A 24,980-nucleotide genomic window follows, 5' to 3' on the forward strand; every position below is an offset into this window, starting at 1 on the left:
TCCTTCTTAAATAAATTAATCCGTGACAGTGTTTAATAAACCGTATTCTGAGAAAGATAAACTCGGTTATCACTATTTAGAGACCACTCTGGTTTTCCTGTGGAAAGGTCCGCGGTTTCTGCAGTCTGCGCGCGAGAGATTAAGAGCAACGATAACATCCCAAAATGGAATGAACATAATTGGCGAGTTATAAACGGCTGAACGTGAATTAATTTTAAAGTCGCATCGTTTCCATTCTTGTGTAATTCTATATACATATGTACAATTTTTACATTACATGTAACGTCTCACTGCTGGCTCATTGAATTATGTCACATTATCCTTATTTCTAAGTACAATACAATTTACTATGATATTTATACGGATTTTTAACGATCTACCTCTGAATTCTTCATCTCTAAAGCGTACCTCATTGACTGCTTTTGAGATCAGTTTAACTCACGATGCTTCAATGTTGCACCATTTCGCTGACGATTTTCTTTTCGATAGCAACTTATTTTTCGAGAGAATAATATTATAACAAGTTGCTTGTTCCCTGTCGGAATCTTCCTCGTCTTCGTCGCCTGAAACAGTGCTCCACGTCCTGGTACCACCTATGTGATACTGGGAAATCGATTCTGTCGGCCATTCGGGGCCGGGTGGTAGTCTGGTTTGCTTTACCGCTGAAAATTATGGCAACGATATTGTATTCTTGCGTAAGACGCGGCAGATCGAATAAGAGATTGAAATTACAGATCGTCCGTTCACGTTGAAAAACGTTGCGTTTCCTGTGCAAGTGTAACGTCTCACTGTTCGAATACTTATGAAAAACAAAAATATTTTTCAAAATGTTCATAACCTTTTGCACCCACTGAATTCATTCGCAAAATAGTAAGTAAAGCTTTAAAGAAAATATAAAATGATAGAACGTTGGAAATGTTTAATCTATTTAAATAAAATTTGATAACAATTTGATTTCATACAGATTTTATGAAACTGAAATTGTTAATTTCGAAAGTGCCATAATTATCAGCATTTTCCCTGAGGGGGGACATCCGAGTGTAAAAGGTTACATAATATTCAAATGGAACTCCGTGCGACGTACGCTCTTGTCGATCGGTTTGCCGATATTTAGGCGTTTATTTTAATTGTTATGATCTGTAGAAAGTCACTACTGTAATTGCTCTTGTATAGTAGTATCATCAAAAAAATTGTCTCTCACAGTTCCTACCACTTGCTGCCAAACGGACTGCATACAGAACACAAACGAGATTCACTATCAACTGTCCCCTACTTCAAAGGAGATTCAATATGGATTGTATTTTTTATAAATTTGTGAAAATTGTCGAAAAATTCATGTTTTATACCTACAGTCCCAGACAAAATGAGAGCACTCGTATGCTATCTTTAATTTGTTATAAATAACTTAGAATTTTTTATTTTCGAAAAATAATACGTAAATGTCATGACGCAAAAGAAAGAGATTTGATCTGGAATTGGGTCATCCTCTTCGAGTTTCACCGTAAATAACACAAACAGGATTATTTGGAGGGTAAAATGATAGCACACTCGTAAAATTTATACTTATAATTAGCGTAAAACGGAAACATTCGTGTTTACATCTTAATAATAAAAATAATAATGTGTATATCCATCTTTGTTCTCAATCATCTCAATAATTCGCTTTGGTAATGATATATACAAACGTTGGATTGTATTTTGAGACAAGTACCATTCAGCGATAATGGATTTTTTTTAACTCTATGCTGTAGTATTGTTTTCCATCTTTGTAAACTCTTTGCTCGTGCAAGCTCTCGCTAACAATTCTCTATAATATTTAAATTAGGAAAGCGTGCAGGCTATGGCAAAAGAGATAGATTTTCGTATTCAAAATACGTTTGTACAACTTTTGCACGGTGAATTGCAGCATTATCATGTCTGAAAATGAATTCATTTTTTATTATGTATTGTGCATGTTTATTAATTTGTTCTTGAATTAATTGTAAGTATTTTTGACTATTTATGTTTCCTTGTACAAATACTAAGTCCATTTCCATTTGTAACCAATCTCGACTCAAATAATCAGATTATCACTATCTATTTGTCACCTAGCTTTTAGAATTTCTCCTTTACGCAAATCACGATAGTAATGTACAAACCCGTCTATGCCATCTAGATTAAATTTGTTCTCGTCTGCGAATAGAACCCACATCCATTTTGTCTTCCATTGCACTCGATCTTTTGCAATTTATAGAAAATTGTTGAGGAGAGCTTACACGAGCAGTTTGCAAAAATGAATGACGATACTATAGCACAGAGGAGTTAAAGAAATCCATTATGGCGGAATGGTACAATTTATCTCAAAATACAATCCAACGTTTGTATAAATCATTACCAAAGCGAATGATTGAGGTGATTGAAAACAAAGGGGGATATACACATTATTCACATTAACATATAAATATGTAGATTTTCTTAGTACGCTAATTATAAGTATAAATTTTGCGAGTGTTTACGATCAAAGTCAAAGGGGATAACTCGATTCCAGATCAAATTCCTTTCATTTGCGTCGTGACATTTACGTATCAATTTTCGAAAATAAAAGACTCTAAGCTATCTCTAACAAATTAAAAATAGCACACATGTGCGGGATTGTACACTGCATAGAATACAAGTAAACGTCGCTATTAACCACAATCATTAATATTTGTACCTTATTTTGGTTTTAAAAAATCATTCAGTAGTCGAAAGAATTGTCTTAGTTATTGTATTCTTATCTAAAACAATCTTCCGAAACTAAGAATTTTCATAAAGATCCGCAGTGTAACAGTAAATTTGATCCTTACCTTTCGTCCTAATGTCTTCGGGCTCCTTATTGGTGGCTTCGTACAGATTATCCGTTGTTGGCCTAATCTCGTGAATCTCGTCGTACTGATTGGGTTCTGAAACTGTTTCGTCTACTTTGTCATCAGAATTGTGGTTCATTTGGGAACGATGATCGCCCGATTTCTCCTGTTCCGGTGGAGGAGGTTCCTCATAGTCCACGTATTCAAGATCCGGACCGATTGGCGTGTAATCGTCAGAAAACTTGCAAACGTTGCTGCGTTTAGAGCGGACGTTCCCTTCGTCAGACAGCGCCCCCTCAGACCCTTTTTTATCAGACTCCCGAGGAGTTTCCACGGCTGCACCTTCCATCCACTCGTGCTTCTTGAGCTGCAGTTCATCGATCTTCACAGGCTTCTTCCCCTCGTCGATCGGTTTGGTAACACGCTTGTCTTCGACATTCGGCACGCAAAGCCTCTTGGTCGCCATTCCTTGCTCGCCCTTCTTATACACGTTCATGCAAATCGTTTGCGTAACACGGCGCATTCCGGTAAAGTGAGCCACAGTGTGCTCGTCGTCCTCGTCATAATCCTCTATCTCATCTCCCGATATCGTTGTCGTCTGGGTCGTTGCAATAGTCTCTTCTCTACCCTTTTCAGTCGGTTCGTGAATTTCGATCGTGGTCTCCGTGGGAGGCAGCTGCGACACAGACGGCGTCGTGAATGTTACCACAGATTTTGGAACTTCCGGTGTAGTTACTTCCGCCTCCACCTCGCTCAGGGGTTTCTTCTCCAGTTCCTGTAATCTCTTTTCAAACTGTTTTCTATCATTGTCCAGTTTGTCCCTTCTTTCCTGCAAAGTTTCCTCCCTGGCCATCAGCCGCTCTTCTATCTCCATGAACTTCTTCTTCAACTTCCTCACTTCATTCTCCAACGTGTCTTCCGTCATCATAGTCGTCACCAATGCGATCGGCTCGTGCGTGATGGGTCTCCTTGTGGACGATTTCTCTTTGCTGATGGGCGTGGTTAGATGTTTCTCTTCGAGTACCTTCTTCCGTTCAATTATCGCCTGCAATCGCTCCAACTTCGTCTTCTCCCACGCATGCTCCTCCATCTCCAGCTCATTCTCTTTCTGGATGATCGTTTTCTCCTTGTTCTCCAACTCGGCGATCTTATTGAGCAGTTGCTGCTTCAACTGCTCGTGCCGCATTTGTTGCTGCTCCTTACTCGTCACACCTGTGAACATCGTAACTGGTACGGTGTACTTCGGCTGACCAGTTCTACCTGTGTACGTGTGCTCGCCGTAATCCATAGGCAGATATTCTGTAGAGAATTCGGGAGTGGATTCCAGCGTAAATATCTCGGTTGTTAATCCTCGTCCCTCTGTCGACCACGTTTCTTCGGTAACAAAGCTTGTTTTCTCCGTTTCAAACGTAATCGACGCAGTAGCGCTGGAAGTAGTACCGGTCACGTTCCTTTCGATTTCTTCGATCGTTGGAACGAAGCTTTCTTCTGTAGTTAAGCTACTCGTCGCCTCCACTGTTTCCTTAGTAACGCTTTCAGTTTCTTCTGTCAACGTAGAGGTAACGTTGTAAGGCTGCACGGTCGTATTCGTTCCGATCTCCTCGGTGCTCGACAAATGTTCCGCATAATAATCCTCCCATCCTGTTTCCGTTTTCTCTTCGTACTCTTCTTCTTCCTCCTCCTCCTCTTCCTCGTATTCTTCATCATGTACCACTTCTGTTTCAGGATAAATCTCCTCTTTGGCGCTTGTCGAAAACGCGGTACTAGTCTCTACGAGTATGCTCACGTTCGCCGTTGACGTGGTTGCAGTAGCTGTGACTTCGTAGGGTATGGTAGATAATTCTTTGGTAATCTCTTCAATTGTCGTTTCATTTGTAACCAGCGCGACAGTGGTAATCACTGATGTTAATAAGGGGGGCGTAATGAATGTTTGATTCGGGATCGTAATCTCCAATTCAATTAATGGTGTTGCTGGTGTTCCCACTGTTTCCGCGGTCGTTGACGTCTCCTCAAATGTAAATGACGCGTTCGGCAATGATAATTCTGTGATCTCCGCACGTGTAGTTACTTCCGGTAAAGTGACAATTAGCATCAACGACATCGTTGTTGGGGTAGTTTCGTTGAAAAACTCCACTGGAGCAGTTGGAGTGGTGATATTGACTTCAAACAATTCAATTGTTCTTTCTGTCACCGTGTATTCAACAGAGGGCGATGGACTTTCAGTGGGAACAGTAGACGCTACAGATACGGTAGTCCCGGTGACATTAAGTAGTTCCTCGTATTCAGGAATTTCACCAATCCCTGTGATAAATGTCGCTGCTTCGTACTCCGTTTCGGTCTGTAGTTCCGGGGGCAATGTTGTTATCTCAAACGTATCTGTTATGTTAATCTCCTGCGGATACTGGACAGTCCGGGCTTCAGTGATTTCAGGAGTCATGTACGAAGACAAAGTAGATACTTCTGTAAACTTTTCTATTGTCTCTGTCGTTTCGTTGAGAAGCATTGGCACAGTAAATAGTACAGATTCCAAAGTGGTCTCTGTTCCTGCGGACACAGTAGTTTCAATAGTCACATTTGCTGTTAATGGTAACATAGTGCCAATTGATTCAGTCGAGAATTCTGTTTCTTCACGGGTCAGAACTGGTGTTTCCGTTGTTAACAAAGTTCCAGTACTCTCAGTTTCGGTAGACAAAGTACTTGCTATGGTCACATTTGCTGTTACTGTTTCAGTAGTACCAGTTAACTCAGTCGTCAATTCCATCGTCTCACTAGTGAAAATTGAAATTTCTGTCGTTGACAAAGTTTCAGTACTTTCAGTTTTTTTGGACAAAGTACTTTCTATAGTCACATTTTCTGTTACTGGTCCAATAGTGATAGTTGACTCAGTCGTCAATTCCGTAGTTTCACTAGTAGGAATTAGAGTTTCTGTTGTTGACAAAGTCTCAGTACTTTCTGTAGTCACATTTTCTGTTACTGGTCCAATAGTGACAGTTGACTCAAGCGTCAATTCCGTCGTTTCACTAATGAGAGTTGGAGTTTCTGTCGTTGACAAAGTTTCAGTACTCTCAATTTCAACGGACAAAGTACTTTCTATAGTCACATTTGCAGTTACCGGCCCTATAGTGGCAATTCTCTTTGTGGTGAGTTCTGGCATTTCTCTAGTACTAACTGTAACTGTCCTCACTGTTTTTATTGACGATTCAGTTGTAATTTCTGTTATCACACTGCTGAAAGTTATAGGGCTTGGTTTAGGTGTTTCATAAGGTTTAATTGTACTAATCTCTGCTATGTATTCTGACCATGTTTCATATTCTTCCGTTGTTTCTTCTTCATATTCTTCTTCATATTCTTCATCGTATTCGTCGACGTGGACTACTTCAGTTTCAACAAAATATTCAGCTTCGGTTGATGTGATTTCCGATGTTTCGAGTGCCTCACTAGTAGAAGAAAGAATCTCTGTAGTTTTCAAGACTTCGGTTGTTAGATCATGTTCCGTGCCCTCGGTGGATGTGAACTCAGTAGTCTCTGTAGTCTCAATAGTTTCTACAGTTACATTAGCTGTAATTGGTTTTTCAATCTCAATTGTCACGGTGGTGACTTCTGGTAACTCACTAGTGGGAATTGGAGATTCCGTGGTTAATATCGGAATTTCGGTTATTAAGCCAGGTTCTGTGCTCTCAGGTTCTGTAGACTCAATAGTCTCAGTAGTTTCTATAGTTACATTCGCCGTAATTGGTTTCTTAGCCTCAGTTGACTCAGTGGTGAATTCTGGTAACTCACTAGTGGAAATTGGAGTTTCTGTGGTTAATATCGATACTTCGGTTGTCAAGCCAACTTCCGTGCTCTCAGTTTCTGTGGTCTCAGTAGTCTCAGTAGTTTCTATAGTTATATTCGCCGTAATTGGTTTTTCAATCTCAATTGACACAGTGGTGACTTCTGGTAACTCACTAGTGGGAATTGGAGATTCCGTGGTTAATATCGGGATTTCGGTTATTAAGCCAGGTTCTGTGCTCTCAGTTTCTGTAGACTCAATAGTCTCAGTAGTTTCTATAGTTACATTCGCCGTAATTGGTTTCTTAGCCTCAGTTGACTCAGTGGTGAATTCTGGTAACTCACTAGTGGAAATTGGAGTTTCTGTGGTTAATATCGATACTTCGGTTGTCAAGCCAACTTCCGTGCTCTCAGTTTCTGTGGTCTCAGTAGTCTCAGTAGTTTCTATAGTTATATTCGCCGTAATTGGTTTTTCAATCTCAATTGACACAGTGGTGACTTCTGGTAACTCACTAGTGGGAATTGGAGATTCCGTGGTTAATATCGGGATTTCGGTTGTTAAGCCAGGTTCCGTGCTCTCACTTTCTGTAGACTCAATAGTCTCAGTAGTTTCTATAGTAACATTCGCCGTAATTGGTTTCTTAGCCTCAGTTGACTCAGTGGTGAATTCTGGTAACTCACTAGTGGAAATTGGAGTTTCTGTGGTTAATATCGATACTTCGGTTGTCAAGCCAACTTCCGTGCTCTCAGTTTCTGTGGTCTCAGTAGTCTCAGTAGTTTCTATAGTTATATTCGACGTAATTGGTTTTTCAATCTCAATTGACACAGTGGTGACTTCTGGTAACTCACTAGTGGGAATTGGAGATTCCGTGGTTAATATCGGGATTTCGGTTGTTAAGCCAGGTTCCGTGCTCTCACTTTCTGTAGACTCAATAGTCTCAGTAGTTTCTATAGTTACATTCGCCGTAATTGGTTTCTTAGCCTCAGTTGACTCAGTGGTGAATTCTGGTAACTCACTAGTGGAAAATGGAGTTTCTGTGGTTAATATCGATACTTCGGTTGTCAAGCCAACTTCCGTGCTCTCAGTTTCTGTGGTCTCAGTAGTCTCAGTAGTTTTTATAGTTACATTCGCCGTAATTGGTTTTTCAATCTCAATTGACACAGTGGTGACTTCTGGTAACTCACTAGTGGGAATTGGAGATTCCGTGGTTAATATCGGGATTTCGGTTGTTAATCCAGGTTCCGTGCTCTCAGTTTCTGTAGACTCAATAGTTTCAGTAGTTTCTATAGTTACATTCGCCGTAATTGGTTTCTTAGCCTCAGTTGACTCAGTGGTGAATTCTGGTAACTCACTAGTGGAAATTGGTGTTTCTGTCGTTAATATCAAGACTACGGTTGTTAAGTCAGGCTCCGTGCTCTCAGATTCTGTAGTCTCAGTTATTTCAGAAGTTTCAGTTGTGAATTCTGATAAACCGGTAGAAGAAATTGGTATTTTTGTGGTTAACATCATGACTGCAGTTGTTGGAACACGTTCCGTGCTCTCAGTTGATGTGAACTCAATAGTCTCAGTAGTCTCAGTAGTTTCTATAGTTACATTCACTGTGAATGGTTTCTCAGTCTCAGTTAATTTAGTGGATAATTCTGGTAACTCACTAGTGAGAATTGATGTTTCTGTGGTTAATATCGGGACTTCTGTTGTTAAGCCAGGTGCCGTGCTCTCAGTTTCTATGGACTCAGTCCTTTCAGATGTTGTAGTTGCGAATCCTGGTAACGCACTCGTCGAAATTGGTGTTTCTGTAGTCAACATCAGTACTTTGGTTGTTAAGCTAGGTTCCGTGCTCTCAGTTTCTATGGACTCAGTAGTCTCAGTAGTTTCTGTAGTTACATTCACCGTAATCGGTTTCTCAGTCTCAGTTGACTCAGTGATGAATTCTGATACCTCACTAGTGGAAATTGTTGTTTCTGTGGTTAATATTGGGACTTCGGTTGTTAAGCCAGGTGCCGTGCTCTCAGTTTCTGTGGATTCAGTTGTTTCAGATGTTTCAGTTGTGTATTCTGGTAAACCGGTAGAAAAAGTTGTTATTTCTGTGATCAACGTCAGGACTGTGGTTGTTAGAATAAGTTCCGTGCTTTCAGTTGATGTGAACTCAGTAGTTTCAGTAGTTTCTATAGTTACATTCGCTGTGGATGGTTTCTCAGTCTCAGTTGTCTCAGTGGTGAATTCTGGTAATTCACTAATGGAAATTGAAATTTCTGTGGTTAATGTCGGAACTTCGGTTGTTAAGCTAGGCTCCTTGCTCTCAGTTTCTGTGGATTCAGTTAATTCAGAAGTTTCAGTTGTGAATTCTGGTAATACACCGGTAGTAGTTGGAGTTTCTGTGGTCACCATCAGGACTTCAGTTGTTAAGCCAGACTCCGTACTCTTTAATTCTGTGGTCTCAGTTGTTTCAGAAGTTTCAATTGTGAATTCTGGTAACCCAGTGGAAGAAATTGGAGTTGCTGTGGTTAACATCAGGACTTCGGTTATTGGAATATATTCCGTACTCTCAGTTTCTATCGACCTTGAAATCTCAGTCACTCTTACAGTTACATTCATCGTAAATGTTTTCATATACTCAGTTAATCCAGTCGTGAATTCTCGGATTTTAGTAGTAAAAGTTGGAGTTTCTGCCGTTGTCGGAACGATCTCTGTAGTTAATTCCGTCTCACTACTCTCAGTTTCAGTAATCTTAGTTGCCTCAGTATACAATTCTTTATGCTCAGTCGTCGACTTAGTTGTATATTTTGTAATTTCGGTAATAAGAAATGGTGTTTCTGTAGTTATTATCATGCTCTCAGTAGTAAAAACAAAGGCTTCAGTTGTTATCATCGTACTCTCAGTAGTAGCAACTGTCGTAACACTTTCGACTTCCAATCGCACAGTTTCTGTTGATGGCTCAGTTATGAATTTTGGTAGCTCACTGGTGGAAATTATGGGAGTCGCTTTCGTCGTTACAGTAGGTTCGCTTGTTACAATTTTTTCCTCTTCTTTATATTCCGACCATGTTACGTGTTCTGCAGTAGTTTCTTCTTCGTATTCTTCTTCTTCGTATTCTTCTTCCTCGTATTCATCAGAGGGGACTACTTCTGTTTCGCCAATATACTCAGTTTCCGTGGATGTAATTTCTGATTCAGGTATAGTTTCATATTCTTCCGTGGTTTCTGGTAACTCACTAGTAGGAACTAGAGGTTCTATAGTTGTCAGGACTCCAGTTGTGAATGTAAGAATTTGTGAAGTCGACATGATAGCTTCAGTAGTTGAAATAGTTTCAATCTTTTCTGTTTCTGTAGCTTCAATAGTTTCAATCATTTCTACAGTTGTGGGTGATGATATTGTAGTAAATGCTGCTAATTCTGAACTTGGAGTTTGAGTTTCTGTTGTTACTATCATACTTTCACTAGTAAGAACAGTTACAGCACTTTCTGTAGTCTCGATTGCTTTGACAGTTTCTATAATTTCCGTTATTGCTTTTATAGTCTCAGTTGAGGATTCAGTCACAACTGTCGAAGCAGTTGTACTAGAAGTTGAAGTGTCTGCAATTCCTACTACAATTTCAGTAATAGAAATAGTTGACGTTGACTCCGTTCTAATCTCTGGTACTGTAGTAGTAGCTGTAGCAGTTTCCGTAGTTACTGTCACAATTCCAGTAGTAAAAATAATTGCTACTTCCTCTGTCTCTGTTGGCAAAGTAGTTACAGCAATAGTAGTCACCGATGTACTTATCGTTGACGATTCCGTTGTAAACTCTGGTACTGCGGTAGTAACAATGGGAGTTCCCGTAGTTATTGTCATAATTCTAGTAGTAGAAGTTACTAACTCTGTTAATAAAGTAGTTTCTGCAGTAACACTCGCCGTAAATACTTCTATAAATTTAGTTGACAATTCTGTTGTAAGCATTGTTATCTCAGTAGTAAGAGCAGTAGTTTCAGTAGTTAGTGGCGTTATTTGAGTAGTAGAAATAGTTGCTGCTTCTGTTTCTGTAGACAAAGTAGTTTTAGCAGTAGTAGTCGTCGTAAATACTTCTGTCGATGTACTTAACGTTGATGATTCTGTTATAAACTCCGGTACTAGAGTAATAGCAGTCGGAATTCCTATCATTACTGTCACAATTCCAGTAGTAGAAATAATTGCAGCTTCTGTCTCTGTAGATAAAGTAGCTTCTGTAGTAACACTCACCGTTAATTCTCGTGCAGATACAGTTACCGATTCTGTTGTGAATTCCGGTACTTGAACAGTAGTGCTTAAAATTTCCATGGTTGTTTCGGTACTTTCAGTAGTAGTTACAGCTTCCGGCGTTCCTGTAGTATGAAGATGACTTGTCGTAATTGCAACTAAAACTGGAGATGTAGGAGACGTACTAGTCTCCGTCTCCGTAGATTCGGTTGTAGTTTCTGTGGTTTCTGTTGTTACAGTTACTGGTACAAATTGTGTGGTTGTAATTCTAGTTTCTGTTGTTTCAGTGGTATAAATAGAACTTAATGTAGTAACGCCTGTGATTTCAGTTGTAATAACAGTCTCAGTACTTTCAGTTTTCGTAGGTGCTATTGTTGTTCCAGTAGTTGTAGATTCTGACGTTTCAGTTCTTGTTAATAATTCTGTAACTACAGCCGAAGTCATTTTTGTTGGCTCCGAGGTTTCAGCAATCGTTAGTGACTCTGTAACTGCTGTTACGGGCCCTATAGTTGATTCAGATGTTTCAGTAGTTATCAATGATTCTGTACCTACAGTCAAAGCCACCAAAGTTGTCGACTCCGTTGTTGAAGTAATCGTCAATGATTCTGTAACTTCACTTGTAGTCTCTGTAGTTGATTCTGTCTTCGCAGAAGTCGATATCAGAATTTCTGTAGTTACAGCCACACGTTCCGTCGTAGGAGCGGTCGTTACTGTCACTTTTATAGGCACAGTCTTCCTTCCTGTAGTAACTATTCCGATTGGAGTTGGTTCTGGCAGTTTAATTGTAGATAGTGTTTCAGTCGTCATTACTAGAATTTCCGTAGTAGGTATAGTTAGTTCTGTAATTGATTCAGTTGTTGATGCCGGCGTTGTAATAGTAAAAGCAGCACTCTGTGTGGTAATTCTTTCAGTGGTTTCCCGCATAGTTGTTGATGGATATGTAGAAATTGTGGTTATTTCAACAGTTATCGGTTTCGTAACTATCGTAGCCATTGTACTTGTTGTGGTAGGTGGAACTACTTCGACAGTCTCCGTAGTTACTTCCTCGTAGATCTCTGGTTTCGTTGTTTCGGTAGACCTGTATGTACTAGTCTCTTCTTTGTATTCTGACCACTTCTCATATTCTTCAGTAGTTTCTTCTTCATATTCTTCACCTTCTTCCTCTTCCTCCTTTTCCTCCTCATCCTCTTTGTACGTTTCTTCATATTCCTCTTCGTATCCAACATCTTTAAATACTTCAGTTCCAAAAGTAGATTCCGTTTCCGTAGAAGTTTCTTCAGATGTGAGAATTTCGGTAGGTGTAATCGTGGTTTCGACAGAAGAGGTTGTTTCTTCTGTTGAAGATTCCTCTGTTTCTAACAATGTCGTTAATGTGGATGCAGAAGATTCCTCTGTCGTTGAAACCTCAGTTCTTGCTAATGTTGGTGTAGGAGATCTGGTAATTTCTTCAATTGTAGACATTTCAGTTGTTGTAGTGGTTGATGCACTGTATGTAGATCTTTCTACCGACAATGTTTCAGTTGTTATTTTTGAAGCATCCACTGGAATTACTGTCGTTGATACCACTGTAGTTTTTAATTCTAACGACGTCTCTGTAATGCCTGTTACAGTGGTCGTAGCTGGAACAAAAGTACTTCTTACTGTAATTCTTTCTCCAGTCACAGCTGATACCGTTAATATAGTTGGCTCTATTGTAGTTGTTTCTTCTAATGTCGTTCCACGAAACACCGTTTCTGTTGTCGCTGTTGTGAAGAAGCTAGTTACCTCTTCCGTTGTAGACAACGCCGTTGTTGTAATAAGCATTAATGTACTTGTCTCCACAAATGTTGTTTCCCAAAACGTTGTCTCCGTTAAAGCCGTTGTGAGGAACGTAGTCATCTCGTCCGCCGAAGGCGATGCCGTTACTGTAGTCGGTTCTATCGAAGTTGTTTCTTCTAATGTTGTCCCCCGAACTATCGATTCTGTTGTCGCTGTTGTCCCCAAGGTAGTCAATTCTTCCGTTGTTGACAAGGCCGTAATTGTACGCGGTTCTACCGTAGTTGTTTCTTGTAATGTTGTTTCCCGAATCGTCGTTTCTGTGGTCTCTGTGGTGGGAAAGACAGTTCTTTCTTCCGTTGTAGGCCATGCCGTAATTGCAGTCGGTTCTACTGTAGTTGTCACTTCTAATATCGTTTCCCGGAACGTCGTTTCTGTTGTTACTTCCTCCGTTGTAGACGTTACCGTTGTTATAGTGTGTTCTACCGTAGTTGCTTCTTCCAATGTTGTTGCCATTGTTGTTACTGTTGTAGATGAGGTAGTCAATTCTTCCGTTGTAGACACCGTTGTTGTTGTAGTCGGCTTTGTAATAGTTGATTCTTCTAACGTTGGTTCTGTTATCGCTATTGTGAGGAATGGAGTTATTTCTTCCATTACAACTGATACCGTCGATATAGTGAGTTCTACCATAGTTGTTTCTACTAATGTTGTCTCCCGAATCGTCGCCTTTGTTGTTTCTGTTGTAAGGAAGGTAGTCACTTCTTCTATTGTAGACACTGTTGTTGTTGTTCTGCTCGGCTGTGCCGTAGTGCTTTCTTCCAATGCTGTTTCCCGTAACGTCGTTTCTGTTGTTACTTCTTCCGTTGTAGACGATACCATTGTTGCAGTGGGTTCTATCGTAGTTGTTTCTTCCGATGTTGTCTCTCGATCCGTCATCTCTGTAGTTTCTGCTGTGTGGACGGTAGTCAGTTCTTCTGTTGTAGACACTGTTGTTGTTGTTGTACTCGGCTGTGCCGTAGTGCTTTCTTCCAATGCTGTTTCCCGTAACGACGTTTCTGTTGTTACTTCTCCCGTTGTAGACGATACCGTTGTTGTAGTGGGTTCTACCGTAGTTGTTTCCTCCAATGTTGTCTCTCGAGACGTCATCTCTGTTGTTTCTGCTGCGTGGACGGTAGTCAGTTCTTCTGTTGTAGATACCGTTGTTGTTGTAGTCGGCTTTGCCGTAGTTGTTTTTTCTAATGTTGTTTCCCATAACGTCGTTTCTGTTGTTACTTCTTTCGTTGTAGACGATACCGTTGTTGTAGTGGGTTCTACCGTAGTTGTTTCTTCCAATGTTGTCTCTCGAGTCGCCATCTCTGTTCTTTCTGTTGTGAGGACGGTAATCAGTTCTTCTGTTGTAGACACTGTTGTTGTTGTAATCGGCTCAGCCATAGCTGTCTCTTGCAATGTTGTTTCCGGAATCGTCATTTCTGTGGTCTCTGTGGTTGCGAAGGTAGTTACTTCACCCGTTGTGGGCAATGCCGTCGTAGTAATCGGTTCTACCGCAGTTGTCCATAATAAAGTTGTTCCACGAATTGTCGACTCTGTTTTCGCTGGTTTGGGAAAGGCAGTTCTTTCTTCCGTTAAAAGCGATCCCGTTGTTGCAGTCAGTTCTACTGTAGTTGTCTCTTCTAATATTGTTTCCCGAAACGTCGTTTCTGTTGTTACTTCTTCCGTTGTAGACGTTACCGTCGTTATAGTGTATTCTACCGTAGTTGCTTCTTCCAATGTTGTTTCCAGAACCGTTGCCATTGTTGTTTCTATTGTAGAGGAGGTAGTCAATTCTTCCGTTGCAGACACCGCTGTTATTGTAGTCGATTCTACTGTTGTAAGGAAGGTAGTCACTTCTGCTGTTGTAGACACTGTTGTTGTTGTATATGGTTTTGCTGTGGTTGTTTCATCCGATATTGTTACCCGTAACGTTGTTTCTGTTACCGCAGTTGTTGGAAAGCTAGTTAGTTCTTCCGTTGTAGGCGACGCCGTTGTTATAGTTGGTTCTATCGTAGTTGTTTCTTCTAATGTTGTCACCCGAAACGTCGTCCCTGTTGTTTCTGTTGTGTAGGAGGTAGTCAGTGCTTCCGTTGTAGACACTGTTGTTGTTGTTGTAGTGGGTTCTACCATAGTTGTTTCTACCAATGTTGTTTCCCGAAAAGTCGCCACTGTTGTTTCTGTTGTAGGAGAGGTAGTCACTTCTTCCGTTGTAGACACTGGTGTTGTTATAATTGGCTGTGCCGTAGTTGTTTCTTCCAATGTTGTCTCCCGTAACGTCGTTTCTGTTGTTTCTTTTTCTTTTGTAGACGATACCGTAGTTGTAGTGAGTTCTACCGTAGTTGTTTCTTCCAATGTTGTTTCCCGAGAAGTCGCCACTGTTATTTCTGTTGTAGGGGAGGTAGTCACTTGTTCCGTTGTAGACACTGTTGTTGTTATAGTTAGCTGTGCCGTAGTTGTTTCTTCCAATGTTGTCTCCCGAATCGTCGCCTCTGTTGTTACTTCTTCTGTTGTAGACGATACCGTTGTTGTAGTGGGTTCTACTGTAGTTGTTTCTTCTAATGTTGTCTCCCGAGTCGTCATCTCTGTAGTTTCTGTTGTGAGTACGGTAGTCAGTTCTTCTGTTGTAGACACTGTTGTTGTTGTAGTCGGCTGTAGCGTAGTTGTTTCTTCCAATGTTGTTTCCCGTAACGTCGTTTCTGTTGTTGCTTCTTCTTTTGTAGACGATACCGTTGTTGTAGTCGGTTCTACAGTAGTTATTTCTACCAATGTTGTTTCGCGAAACGTCGCCACTGTTGTTTTTGTAGTAGCGGAGGTAGTCATTCCTTCTGTTGCAGACACTGTTGTTGTTGTTGTTCTAATCGGTTGTGCCGTAGTTGTTTCTTCCAAAGTTGTTTCTCGTAACGTTGTTCCTGTTGTTACTTCTTCGGTCCTAGACGATACCGTTGCTGTAGTGGGTTCTATCGTAGTTGTTTCTCTCAATGTTGTTTCCCGAAACGGTGGCACTGTTGTTTCTGTTGTAGGGTAGGTAGTCACTTCCTCCGTTGTAGGCACTGTGGTTGTTATAGTCGGCTGTGCTGTAGTTGTTCCTTCCAATGTTGATTCCCGAAAAGTCGCCACTGTTCTTTCTGTTGTAGGGGAGGTAGTCATTTCTTCCGTTGTAGACACTGTTGTTGTTACAGTTGGCTGTGCTGTAGTTGTTTTTTCTAATGTTGTTTCCCGTAACGTCGTTTCTGTTGTGACTGTCGCCGAAAAAGTTGTCATTTCTTCCGTTGTAGGCGACGCCGTTGTTTTAGTTGGTTCTACCGTAGTTGATTGTACTAATGTCGTCTCCAGAATTATCGTCACTGTTGTTTCTGTTGTAAGAAAAGTAGTCACTTCTTCCGTTGTAGACACTGTTGTTGTTATTGTAGTCTGTAGTGGTGTAGTTGTTTCTCCTAATGTTGTTTCCCGTAATGTTGGTGCTGTTGTTACTTGTTCCGTTGTTGACGACACTGTTGTTGTAGTGGGTTTTACCATAGTTGTTCCTTCCACTGTTGCTTCCCGAAACGTCGCCACTGTTGTTTTTGTTGTAGCGGAGGTAGTCATTCCTTCTGTTGCAGACACTGTTGTTGTTGTTGTTCTAATCGGTTGTGCCGTAGTTGTTTCTTCCAACGTTGTTTCTCGTAACGTTGTTCCTGTTGTTACTTCTTCCGTCCTAGACGATACCGTTACTGTAGTGGGTTCTATCGTAGTTGTTTCTCCCAATGTTGTTTCCCGAAACGGTGGCACTGTTGTTTCTGTTGTAGGGTAGGTAGTCACTTCCTCCGTTGTAGGCACTGTTGTTGTTATAGTCGGCTGTGCTGTAGTTGTTCCTTCCAATGTTGTCTCCCGAGTCGTCATCTCTGTAGTTTCTGTTGTGAGTACGCTAGTCAGTTCTTCTGTTGTAGACACTGTTGTTGTTGTAGTCGGCTGTACTGCAGTTGTTTCTTCCAATGTTGTTTCCCGCAACGTCGTTTCTGTTGATGCTTCTTCTTTTGTAGACGATACCGTTGTTGTAGTGGGTTCTACAGTAGTTATTTCTACCAATGTTGTTTCCCGAAAAGTCGCCACTGTTGTTTCTGTTGTAGGAGAGGTAGACACTTCTTCCGTTGTAGACACTGGTGTTGTTATAATTGGCTGTGCCGTAGTTGTTTCTTCCAATGTTGTCTCCCGTAACGTCGTTTCTGTTGTTTCTTTTTCTGTTGTAGACGATACCGTTGTTGTAGTGAGTTCTACCGTAGTTGTTTCTTCCAATGTTGTTTCCCGAGAAGTCGCCACTGTTATTTCTGTTGTAGGGGAGGTAGTCACTTGTTCCGTTGTAGACACTGTTGTTGTTGTAGTTAGCTGTGCCGTAGTTGTTTCTTCCAATGTTGTCTCCCGAATCGTCGCCTCTGTTGTTACTTCTTCTGTTGTAGACGATACCGTTGTTGTAGTGGGTTCTACTGTAGTTGTTTCTTCTAATGTTGTCTCCCGAGTCGTCATCTCTGTAGTTTCTGTTGTAAGTACGGTAGTCAGTTCTTCTGTTGTAGACACTGTTGTTGTTGTAGTCGGCTGTAGCGTAGTTGTTTCTTCCAATGTTGTTTCCCGTAACGTCGTTTCTGTTGTTGCTTCTTCTTTTGTAGACGATACCGTTGTTGTAGTCGGTTCTACAGTAGTTATTTCTACCAATGTTGTTTCCCGAAACGTCGCCACTGTTGTTTTTGTTGTAGCGGAGGTAGTCATTCCTTCTGTTGCAGACACTGTTGTTGTTGTTGTTCTAATCGGTTGTGCCGTAGTTGTTTCTTCCAAAGTTGTTTCTCGTAACGTTGTTCCTGTTGTTACTTCTTCGGTCCTAGACGATACCGTTGCTGTAGTGGGTTCTATCGTAGTTGTTTCTCCCAATGTTGTTTCCCGAAACGGTGGCACTGTTGTTTCTGTTGTGAGTACGGTAGTCACTTCCTCCGTTGTAGGCACTGTTGTTGTTATAGTCGGCTGTGCTGTAGTTGTTCCTTCCAATGTTGTCTCCCGAGTCGTCGTCACTGTTGTTTCTGTTGTCAGGACGGTAGTCAGTTCTCCTGTTGTAAACACTGTTGTTGTTGTAGTCGGCTGTGCCGTAGTTGTTTCTTCCAATGTTGTTTCCCGAGTCGTCGTCACTGTTATTTCTGTTGTAGGGGAGGTAGTCACTTGTTCCGTTGTAGACACTGTTGTTGTTGTAGTCAGCTGTGCCGTAGTTGTTTTTTCCAATGCTGTTTCCCGTAACGTCGTTTCTGTTGTTACTTCTTCCGTTGTAGACGATACCATTGTTGTAGTGGGTTCTACCGTAGTTGTTTCTTCCAATGTTGTCTCCCGAGTCGTCATCTCTGTAGTTTCTGTTGTGAGTACGGTAGTCAGTTCTTCTGTTGTAGACACTGTTGTTGTTGTAGTCGGCTGTACTGCAGTTGTTTCTTCGAATGTTGTTTCCCGTAACGTCGTTTCTGTTGTTTCTTTTTCTTTTGTAGACGATACCGTAGTTGTAGTGAGTTCTACCGTAGTTGTTTCTTCCAATGTTGTTTCCCGAAAAGTCACCACTGTTGTTTCTGTTGTAGGAGAGGTAGTCACTTGTTCCGTTATAGACACTGTTGTTGTTATAGTCGGTTGTACCGTAGTTGTTGCTTCCAATGTTGTCTCACGAGTCGTCGTCTCTGTTGTTTCTGTTGTGAGGACGGTAGTTAGTTCTTCTGTTGTAGACACTATTGTTGTTGTAGTTGGCTTTGCCGTGGTTGTTTTTTCTAGTGTTGTTTCGCGTAACGTCGTTTCTGTTGTCACTGTCGCGAGAAAAGTTGTCACTTCTTCCGTTGTAGACGATGCCGTTGATGTAGTTGGTTCTACCGTAGTTGTTTCTTCTAATGTTGTTTTCCGAATCGTTGTTTCTGTTGTCGCAGTTATGGGAAAGGTAGTCACTTCTGTTGTTGATGATAGTGTTGTTGTTGTCGTCTGCAATGTACTTGTCTGCTGCAATGTTGTTTCATGTATCATCATTTCTGTTATCGCTGTTGTGCGGAATGTAGTTATTTCTTCCATTACAACTGATACCGTTGATATAGTCGGTTCTACCGTAGTTGTCTCCTCTAATGTTCTTTCAACAGTTGTTTCACTTGTTGTTGTAGCGGCGATAGTTATTTCTTCTGTCGTAGGTGCTAGAGTTTTTGTTTCCTCCACCTTGGTTATATCTTTTAAAGGGATTGTAGCTGTCGTATAAAATGGTACTCCTGCAGTAATTTCTGATATCTTTTCTTCCTCCTCTTGTGTAACATATTCGGGCTGTATTGTGCTTCCATCTTGCTGGTCTAGCCAACTCAAAGTTGTTTCGAAATTGTCCTTCTCCGGCATGTATTCAGTATTATAAGTTAACTGTGATTCAATATTTGGATCTTGTGTTGTGACAAGAATCATAATTGCGTCTGCGTATGCAGTCATACCTGCGTCTGATTCGGTCGCGGTGTTTCCATTTCTGTTTATTCTCCTTCCGACGCTTCGTTTTCTTCTCTTTTTAATGGGGTAAGTTATGTGTTCAGTAATTAATTTCGAAAGTAATGATCGTGGAAATCTCAAAATAGTTGGCGAAGTATCAGGTTTACTACTGTTTTGCGTGGAATACGACATGTCGAGTAACTTAGCAAGTAAAAGAGTATTATTCCATTGATTATGCCGACACTTCAAATTTTGATTTACTAAAACATTTCGATCCGGTCTTCTCTTTTTACCACGAAAAAATAAATTCGACGATCTCCTCACTCTCTTCGACTTCCGACGATTACGCCTTAAATTGGATTCATTATTAATTGTTATCGACATTAGATTCCTGGTGAGCCGATGATACGTCCGCCCATACGCATGAACAGATGAAAAACCGAAGTAGGAATGAGTTTGAGTAAAATCTGTAAAAGGATAAGAATAACTGACTTCGTGGTTTCTGGACAGAATATTATTCTTCAAAGAGAATCGTGCCTCTAAGGGAGTAACTTTCCTTGAATTATTTTTAAAAATGTTCTCTTCCACTTGGATCTTATTATCTTCTACGATCATACTAATCCGCCACTTATTACAAAGTGCGGATAAATTTATACTTTCCTCTTCACGTCTTAAATAATAATCTGCTTGCAATTTCGTCGCTGTTGCCGTAGTATAAAAATTAACATTCTATAATATACAATATTGCTTAGTGATACTAAGAATTAAAGCACTGGTTATCACGCTAACGCTCGGAGCAATTGCGAAATGGTTATATTCGTAACTTAGATATTTCGCCGATCGTTTCCATTATATTCCTTCATTAAATTATTCATAGCAATTGCTCGAGAATAATTCACATTATCAGTACTTACAGTGTTGTTTCTCGCTGCGATATTATTGATACTGTTACAGTACATTGAATTATTGTTAGTGCAGTTCGTAATGTGAACGGTTACATCGTTTGTCGTTGTTACCATGTACATCACAATCAAGAGACGAATCACAAGGAGAAATATATTTTGCATAGCGTCATATCACGGACGTTCGTATATAATGTCGCACTCTTTCAGCACATGCTTATCAAGCCTATTTCGTATCATCTTGTCACAGAAACTTCTTCCTGAAACATGTCCCTCTCATCTCTGTTCCATCGATACGCACACCATCGATAAATTATTTGTGAATATTTCGACACTGGCCGATATCGATACGTTTCGAAACAACGTCACGCATTTGTAATCGTGTTAAACTTCGTGTTCATGTTCACTGTGGAGGTCAATGATATAACCAAAGTAAAATTGCTTTTCTTGTTCTATTAAAGTGGTGCATTAATGACTGTGCCCAGTATAACAATCGATCGGACAACAATATGTCTCTATGTCATAGTTTACCGAATGTAACGAAAAATGCAACATAACGTTTCCACATTTTACCTGATTAAAGAAACGATGCTATGATATTAGAATCCATTTTATCCTGTTCATATTTGTTGTTAACTTGCGAATTCTGCATCTACACATTGATAAAGCACTCATACAACGGATACCAGAGACTTCTCCCACATCTTGCGTGCGCATGTAGCGGTATTGCGATGATCGGCGCACGATCTGTGTTCGTACTTATGTATAAACTATTTTTTAAAGAATATGGTAAGTAAAGGATTTTTCTAAATATATGATTATTGACAATCACATCACAAATGTTAATTCTTCTCTTTACAGTAGAACAAAAGTTCTTCGAAGTGAAACCTGTTCTTAAACTTTAATGCGTACAGCTTAAAATCAATAGAAAGTACAACAAAAATTATTCGAGTGAAAATTCAAATTATGATTATAACAAACTAAGTTAGGATATAACATTTTTTTGTTGATCACTTGTTATTTCAATACAAATTTTGATGAGAATTAAAATACATTCTTTCTCATAACATGACGATATCGAATAACTCATAAAATGTTTATTGTATGAAAAAATGTTTCAAATAGAAGAGTTGTGTGTGTGCAGGGTTTCCAAGGGGACATATAGCATTCTAATCATGTTTAAGTTATTTTGCTCTTTTATCAATATATGAAAGTCACCTTCAATTTTTTTAATGGAATGATTAATATTTCTTCCCGAATTCGGATAAAACGTTGAATTCTACACAAAAATGTATTACACCAAATAGGATCTAAAGTACATAGTTACAGAAATATTAGCAAAATAATTTTTATTTTAAGCGATGTTCGAACTGCTGCCCGTTACAATCAATACTATTGCGTATCCTTATTATTGGTGAATGAAAAACATTTTCAAGATTTTCTGCTGTTATTGTAGAACATGCACGATAAATACGTTGTCGCATACATTGTCGCATTAATATTCGGACACATATTGTTAGAAGAATTATTGCTCCTTTTTATTGTTTATGATAGTATTATTGAATCAATTGTTTTCTCATATAATAAAGCACTTCTTAAAGTAAGTAGAAACATAAATTTTATTTATTTATTCCACATTTTCTTTTGTATAATAAGCGATAAACAAAATTGTGACAAAATTTATAAAAATTATTCGGAAAAATATTCGGACAGTGAATGAATTTGAAGCTCGTAAACAAAGCTGTCTGGCTACGTTGTGTTAACAATCACGTTGAGTAACAGTCTTTCCTAATAAAAGTAATTTATGTTCGCTAATGTCTCTCAGTAACTATATATTTTTTATTCTATTCGGTGTAATAATTTTTGATGTAAAATTCAACGTTTTATCTGAATTCAGGAAGAAATATTAGCTATTCCATTTAAAAAATTGAAGGTGATAAAAAAGCAAAATAACATGAAATTGATTAGAAACTGATTAGAATTTGAAACATTTTTTATAGAACAAATATTTTATGAGTTATTTCAGGTCGTCATATTACAAGACTCACCCTCTATGTATGAAAAGTTAGCTTCAATTAAAGATTTTATAAAAACTTAATCAGTGGTATAAAAGTAATCAAGTTTTAATAACTTCATTATCCAGGGAAATATTCTGTACAATATGAAAAATGAGGTGACATTAAAATGTAGGGGCTATTCTCCCCTGAAAGACAAAAAAAAACGATAGCAAAGAAACTGTTACGTGATACTCTTGTCGAGAGCCCTCCGGAATTTCAACAAAAAAATCCCTCCGGTTTTGCTGCTGACGGAAAACCTTTTCTTTTCAGCTTTCGATCCAGTGATTATAGAACTGGACGAGAAGCTAAACAAAGAGAAACCTAATTTGTTGGATAATATTCTCGGCAGTCTCAGTGTGACCACTTTAATCTACTCTCTATATTGCCATCATAAATATTATGTTCTCGGTGCTTGCATCATAACCGGTTTATCGATTGCCGATTTGGCTAAATTACGAACGTCGTCTACACAACCACAAGTATTAACGTGTTCTAATAGCTAAAGCTTATTTTAGTACGTGTTGTCAAAATATGCACAGACTTCGTCGATATTATAATTAATATTAAATCAAAATAAGGTTGTCTGGATTCTGAAGAAGAACAACTGTACTCAAAGACGTTTAATGTTTGTTTTAACTCTTCGCTGTCAAACTGGGTCAAAATGTTCCACATTCTTTTTATTTAGAAAAAGTGATTGCCACGAGAAGAATGAAATTAACAATTAATTCAATATACTTGGAAGTGAGATATTTAGTGAGTTCTAATAAAGGAAACCATATTCTACAATGTTCAAATTATATTCTCAAATTTTTGGGTTTCAATAGTACTGCTAGTTTTGAGTGACAGTTTTCAAACTGAACTGGATCTGACTGACCGAATATGATATACATGTTTCGCATTGGAACCGTGACAGCGGAGAGTTAATATTAAAGGTAAAGTTTGAAAGAACATTTTGCAAAGACGATAGAAATCCCCTTGTCCGAACATTCGTTTTTATAATATTTTGGTATCCAAACGTTCTATTATCCAATCATTGTATTATTTAGATACATTATCAGCTAGTAGAAAATTTTAATGAAATTTTTAAAAAATAGATTGTTTTGATATTAAAATATTGAAAAATAAACCTTCGGATAAGGAAGACTTTACTGTATCGAAAAAGTCGATACAACGTAGAAACGTATATCGAAGGTTTCAAAATAGGGATTCTAAATATTATGAAGTATTCAGCATACCTTCTAGATGATTTATGGCGACTGGATCTTGATAACATTGATTAAATAATTTTCAACAACCTCAAATGATAAATAACAGAATATGTGTAAAATAAAAATTATGTTTTATTAATATTGGTAGAGAATAAAATGTACTTCTGCTTTTTGTATGTTTCAGGGCGATGATACTCAATTGTATAGCATTTTTCCTGAAAGGATTCTGTACACGTCTAGAAGCACTGCACTTGTCGAGGTGATTGTTAGTGGACACTTCGCGTAATTATGATTTTCTTCAGTTATACAATGGTATACTGTTGTTTAATATGTGCATAATTTTGTCAACAGTTCTCTTTTTGTTCCAGATACTTAGTTGGTAACAATTACGGGTTAGTGGCCACTTATCCTTATCTTCTAGCAAACTGGGCAGTGCCTCCGGAAGGATTCTACCAGGCATGGACTATACAACGAACAATTAATGATTACATGATGATGGCTTACTTGATATTTATGACAGAGGCACTTCGTCAAACATTTAGGCCATAAAGATACCTGATAAATTTACAAAGCTACTTAACGTCAGATCAAACATTGTCAAACGTCGTATGAAGCTTTGTCAACGTTTTTCTCTTAAAAAGTTGTAATTTTGTAACTCTGTTACAAAGCGATATCCCCGTTGTCGGTAATGATACGCGAAAGTGCTTAAGGAATAAATTGTTTTTGTTCAAGGGAACACATGTTCTGATGCAAAATCGTTCTTTTTTTTAAAGGTCATATTTTTTGAAATTTCAAGATCATCGATGTTTTCTTTTTTAATAGATTTACATATTTCTGTTTTTATATCATGATAGCTAAGATCAAGGCAAATTTAATGACCTATAGTAACATAGTAACTGAAGTTTCATATGACCTTCAGCCGTCCGAGCATCGCATTGTCCATCGCGTTTAATTGTCGCGCCGAAATTGGCTACGGCTTGAATAAAGAAACCGAATTAAAAAATGTGCAGAAGTCGGTGCAAAATAATTTTGAACATTTATTCCAATTTTGTCATTATTTTGATCTCTCCGTTATAGTTACTTCAACATTCGTCCTAACGAATAAATTAAACTTGAAACATTTATAAATGAATATGTTCTGTATATGAGAAGTGTTGCCCACAATCACTTTAATAATCCGTAGTGAACCAAAATATTTAAAATATGTACAGTGGCCCACAAAAGTATTCGTACACCTTTTAAAACGCAATAACTATTTTTAAACTGAACTAAATGTCTTGAATTTCTTTTTAGATGATAGAGGGACTAGTCTATACTAGACGACGACTGAAATGCTTTTTTCTTAAATTTTGCTATTACTTAGAATGACAAAACAATAAAGATCTCTCGTTTTTTAACTTTTTTATTTCAGCCTATAACGAAATTTCCCGTTGTTACGAATTACAACAAATTAAAAATCGCAAAACTCGCAGTTTTATCACGGTTTTAACCAAAAACTGTAAGAAATCTGCAATTTTTTAAATCCTTCAAAGCCTGTGGCTCGATTCTGAATTAACCAATTTCTATCAAATTTTTAGCACGCACATAGGTTACCGGGATCTACAAAAGGCATTTTTTAAATTTTCGTTATAGGCTCAAATAAAAAAGTTAAAAAACGAGGGTTTTTAATTTTTTCTTTTCATTCCAAATAATAGCAAAATTAAAAAAAAGAAAGAAGAAGCTTTTTAGCCATCATTTAGTAGACTAGTTCTTCTGTCATCTAAAAAAAATTC

The 24,980-nt window shown here is 38.8% G+C and overlaps 2 protein-coding genes across 2 annotated transcripts; one reads left to right on the forward strand and one right to left on the reverse strand.

The window, feature by feature from the left end:
• Positions 1–231: 231 nt before the first annotated feature.
• LOC117225225 (uncharacterized) lies at positions 232–19,656 on the reverse strand. The gene is made up of 2 exons (XM_076523589.1): positions 2,826–19,656; positions 232–662 (listed from the first exon to the last, which is right to left on the reverse strand). The coding sequence occupies exons 1-2, from the start codon at positions 19,654–19,656 to the stop codon at positions 439–441; spliced, it is 17,055 nt and encodes a 5,684-aa protein (XP_076379704.1). The 3' UTR covers positions 232–438.
• A 795-nt stretch (positions 19,657–20,451) lies between these two features.
• LOC117225224 (uncharacterized) lies at positions 20,452–23,770 on the forward strand. The gene is made up of 4 exons (XM_076523590.1): positions 20,452–20,732; positions 22,271–22,479; positions 23,393–23,473; positions 23,551–23,770. The coding sequence occupies exons 1-4, from the start codon at positions 20,537–20,539 to the stop codon at positions 23,755–23,757; spliced, it is 693 nt and encodes a 230-aa protein (XP_076379705.1). The 5' UTR covers positions 20,452–20,536; the 3' UTR covers positions 23,758–23,770.
• The last annotated feature ends 1,210 nt before the right edge of the window (positions 23,771–24,980 follow it).

This window comes from Megalopta genalis, chromosome 7, assembly GCF_051020955.1.
Source record: "Megalopta genalis isolate 19385.01 chromosome 7, iyMegGena1_principal, whole genome shotgun sequence".
Lineage (NCBI taxonomy): Eukaryota > Metazoa > Arthropoda > Insecta > Hymenoptera > Halictidae > Megalopta > Megalopta genalis.

Bases quoted from the DNA above. Each gene is read 5' to 3' on its own strand.
- LOC117225225 (XM_076523589.1), bottom strand. From the start codon at position 19,656: ATGATCGTAGAAGATAATAAGATCCAAGTGGAAGAGAACATTTTTAAA. The intron at 663-2,825 runs GTAAGGATCAAA...CATAATTTTCAG, and splicing joins CGAAGACATTAGGACGAAAG to CGGTAAAGCAAACCAGACTA.
- LOC117225224 (XM_076523590.1), top strand. From the start codon at position 20,537: ATGATATTAGAATCCATTTTATCCTGTTCATATTTGTTGTTAACTTGC. The intron at 20,733-22,270 runs GTAAGTAAAGGA...TTTTCTTTTCAG, and splicing joins ACTATTTTTTAAAGAATATG to CTTTCGATCCAGTGATTATA. The intron at 23,474-23,550 runs GTTAGTGGACAC...TGTGCATAATTT, and splicing joins CTGCACTTGTCGAGGTGATT to TGTCAACAGTTCTCTTTTTG.